Genomic DNA, 3,005 nt, shown 5'->3' on the forward strand with positions numbered 1-3,005 from the left:
GTTAATTAGTTTTTCATCTTATTTATTATAGATATATCAAATATATTTAGGTACGGGCGGCACAGTGGTGCAGTGGTAGTGCTGCTGCCTTGCAGTTAGGAGACCCAGGTTCGCTTCCCAGGTCCTCCCTGCGTGGAGTTTGCATGTTCTCCCTGTGTCTGCATGGGTTTCCTCCGACAGCCCAAAGACATGCAGTTTAGGTGGACTGGCGATTCTAAATTGGCCCTGGTGTGTGTCCTGCAGTGGGTTGGCATCCTGCCCAGGATTGGTTCCTGCCCTGTATTGGCTCCAGCAGACCCCTGTATTCAGATTCAATGGGATAGAAAATGGATAAATGGTTAAAATACTCGTATATCAAAAAATAATTTGTTTTGTAGATTTACACCTTGTTTTCTTGAAATGCAGATTTAAGCATTAGTCCTCTATATTGATAAATAAAATATGAAAACAGACGACAAAAACAAAACAGGATAAGTTGATTTAAGTTAAGTGAATACAAGATGAAAACCTCTACACTTCTGTACTTAAGTATAATAAAAAATAGTTGATTTTCACAGTTATGTTTTCCAAAGTTTCCTCCAACATCCACAAACACATAGTGGTTGGATTAATTGGTGATTCCAAACTGGCCCTGTGTAACTGTGAGTGTGGATGTGTGCTTGTAAGAGGGCCTTCTGATACTTTTGAGTCCGGTCCAGGACAAGAATGCACCTACTGCTTCTGACTCTCTGTGACCCATTGGATTAAACAGATTTAACAATGTTTTTATTTTATTCAACAAATACAATAATTTAGATAATCAAGCCCTGAGTTTGTCTATTTTCAGTGTGTATATCATCACTGAAGAATCTTGAAGCAAAAACAACAAAAAATGTTAATTCAAGCAAAATTAATACATTTTTTTACTATTTCCTCTGTTTTGACAGCTCTATCATTGAAGCTATTCTTCATTTTTAAAAATATTTTATTATATTATATTGTAAATTATTGCAATCATTCACTGGTGGAGGCCAACTGTAATGCAACTCATTAGGAAATGCATTTTCTTACCTGTGTACATTTTCCAAATCATACATAAAATCAAACAGTGTTGCAATACTAATTTTGAGCTTCAGTGCTTTTAAATGAAAAATCATAAAATAATTCCATTAGGATTTGTAATTAATAAAAAATTAGAGAATTGAATTAGTTTGCAATCGTTTGCAAACCGTACAGCTTTAGTTCTGTTGTTTTTGTTCACGCCAAGTAACAGCCCTGATGCACTGTGGTGCTCAGACCACAGTAGTACATGGCAGAGTCAGACAGTTTAACTTCTCGCAGTGTTAACTGTATAAACCGCTTAGAATGGTTCAGTTCAGCTGAAAATCGACCGTCTTTTACTCCGTTGTCATCTCCACCACCTGTCGAAAATCTCTGAAGAAGGTAACGTGGGGCTGCAGTGGGTAAGTGCTGGTACCACTGCAGATAAAGAGTGCTACTGCTTGAGGTGTTGTATGTGCAGTTCAGCGTAACGTTTTGTCCTTCGGCAGTTTGAACATGTGGAATCTGTGACACGAAGTCACCAGAACACAGTCCTAAAATGTAGAAGAAATACATAATAATAATAATAATAATAATAATAATAATAATAATAATAATAATAATAATAATAATAAGAAGAAGAAGAAGAAGAATAATAATAATAATAAGAAGAAGAAGAAGAAGAAGAAGAAGAAGAAGATGAATGAACGAACACAACTTTAAATCAAAGTTGTCTGGGCAACAACAAATTAGCAGATTTTACATTATCATATTTATCTCTCAATAACTTTTGAATTTATGAAAAGAATATAAAGTTAATACGTGACACATAAAGTAAACTGTTTAAATATTTGTATTTGTTTCTGAACTACCAGCTTGCATGTTATCGCGTTTTGCAATAACGAACGTTACATATCTTAATCATAATGCTGGAAAGTATGTCCGTCCCTTTTCATATTTTTTAATACAAATAAGTTTTTGAGGATGCATTTTAACTTCCTTTAAACATAAATTCTCACCCGCAAGTGTTATCCATAGGACAATCACATCCAATAGACGGTTTTCCATAATCTTTTTTTTCGCCGTCAATATTGTCTCCTATATTTAACTATCAGCAGTAACACTGACTTGTTAGTAGACGCTGCCACATATTTTAGACTTATTTCCGATTTCTTGCTAGTACAATACAAACAGCAGACTGTGGGATGGGTTAAGCCTATTTGCATTGGCTCGTAAACCCAGCCCCTTTTTTTTCCCTTTTTTGCTACAGAATGATTGTGGCGGTACTAAGTTAATGTAGAATAATTGGAAACGAATCCTTAAAAATATAAAAATTAGCATGAGGAATTTTAGTAACTCGTTTCAATAAACTGGCACTGTATTAGTTGCTTGAGTTGGAAAACTGGAGCATATAATCCAACAGGATTTAGCATTCTGATAAAGCGATAATGCAGGTGAGACCAGTGCTGACATGCATTCAGTTACATTTACTTCAATTTTATATTTATATAGCGCTGTTCCACTTAAAGTTCCAGGTTGGAGTATATAAATTAAAATATATGCTTAGAACCCACAGCAACAAAGCACCACGCAATAAGAACAAATGCTGACAATATGTAGTTTACTATCTCAATTAATTTCATAACACACCCATTTTTCAATGAAGGGAAAGATATGTGTACACTAATTCAAGACCAGCCAACAACAAGCAAAAGGAAGATAAAACAGCAATGTAGTCAGATTATATCTGTTCTGACCTGGGTAGATTTCCAGGTTCTTGAAAAGGTCCGTGAAGGATCAGAAAATGTTCGTGACTAGAAAAATCAAAACATGGTGTGCCATCAATAAGAGAAGAGTGACTTGTGTATGTAAGAGCGGGTGTTAAGAATCCGCTACTCTCCTTACCAGAATTCGGCGTCGGTTCTTCTTGTCTTGCGGGCGACCTCGGTAGCGTAGCCGACTGAGTCTTCGATGTGTGGAAAGGC

The 3,005-nt window shown here is 35.8% G+C and overlaps 1 gene segment (V, D, J or C); it reads right to left on the bottom strand.

Moving 5' to 3' along the window:
* Positions 1 to 318: 318 nt before the first annotated feature.
* LOC120534974 lies at positions 319 to 2,295 on the bottom strand. The segment is given in 2 exon segments: positions 319 to 1,574; positions 2,040 to 2,295. Coding segments are annotated over 2 exon segments (387 nt in total).
* Between the last annotated feature and the right edge of the window lie 710 nt (positions 2,296 to 3,005).

This window comes from Polypterus senegalus, chromosome 9, assembly GCF_016835505.1.
Source record: "Polypterus senegalus isolate Bchr_013 chromosome 9, ASM1683550v1, whole genome shotgun sequence".
Lineage (NCBI taxonomy): Eukaryota > Metazoa > Chordata > Cladistia > Polypteriformes > Polypteridae > Polypterus > Polypterus senegalus.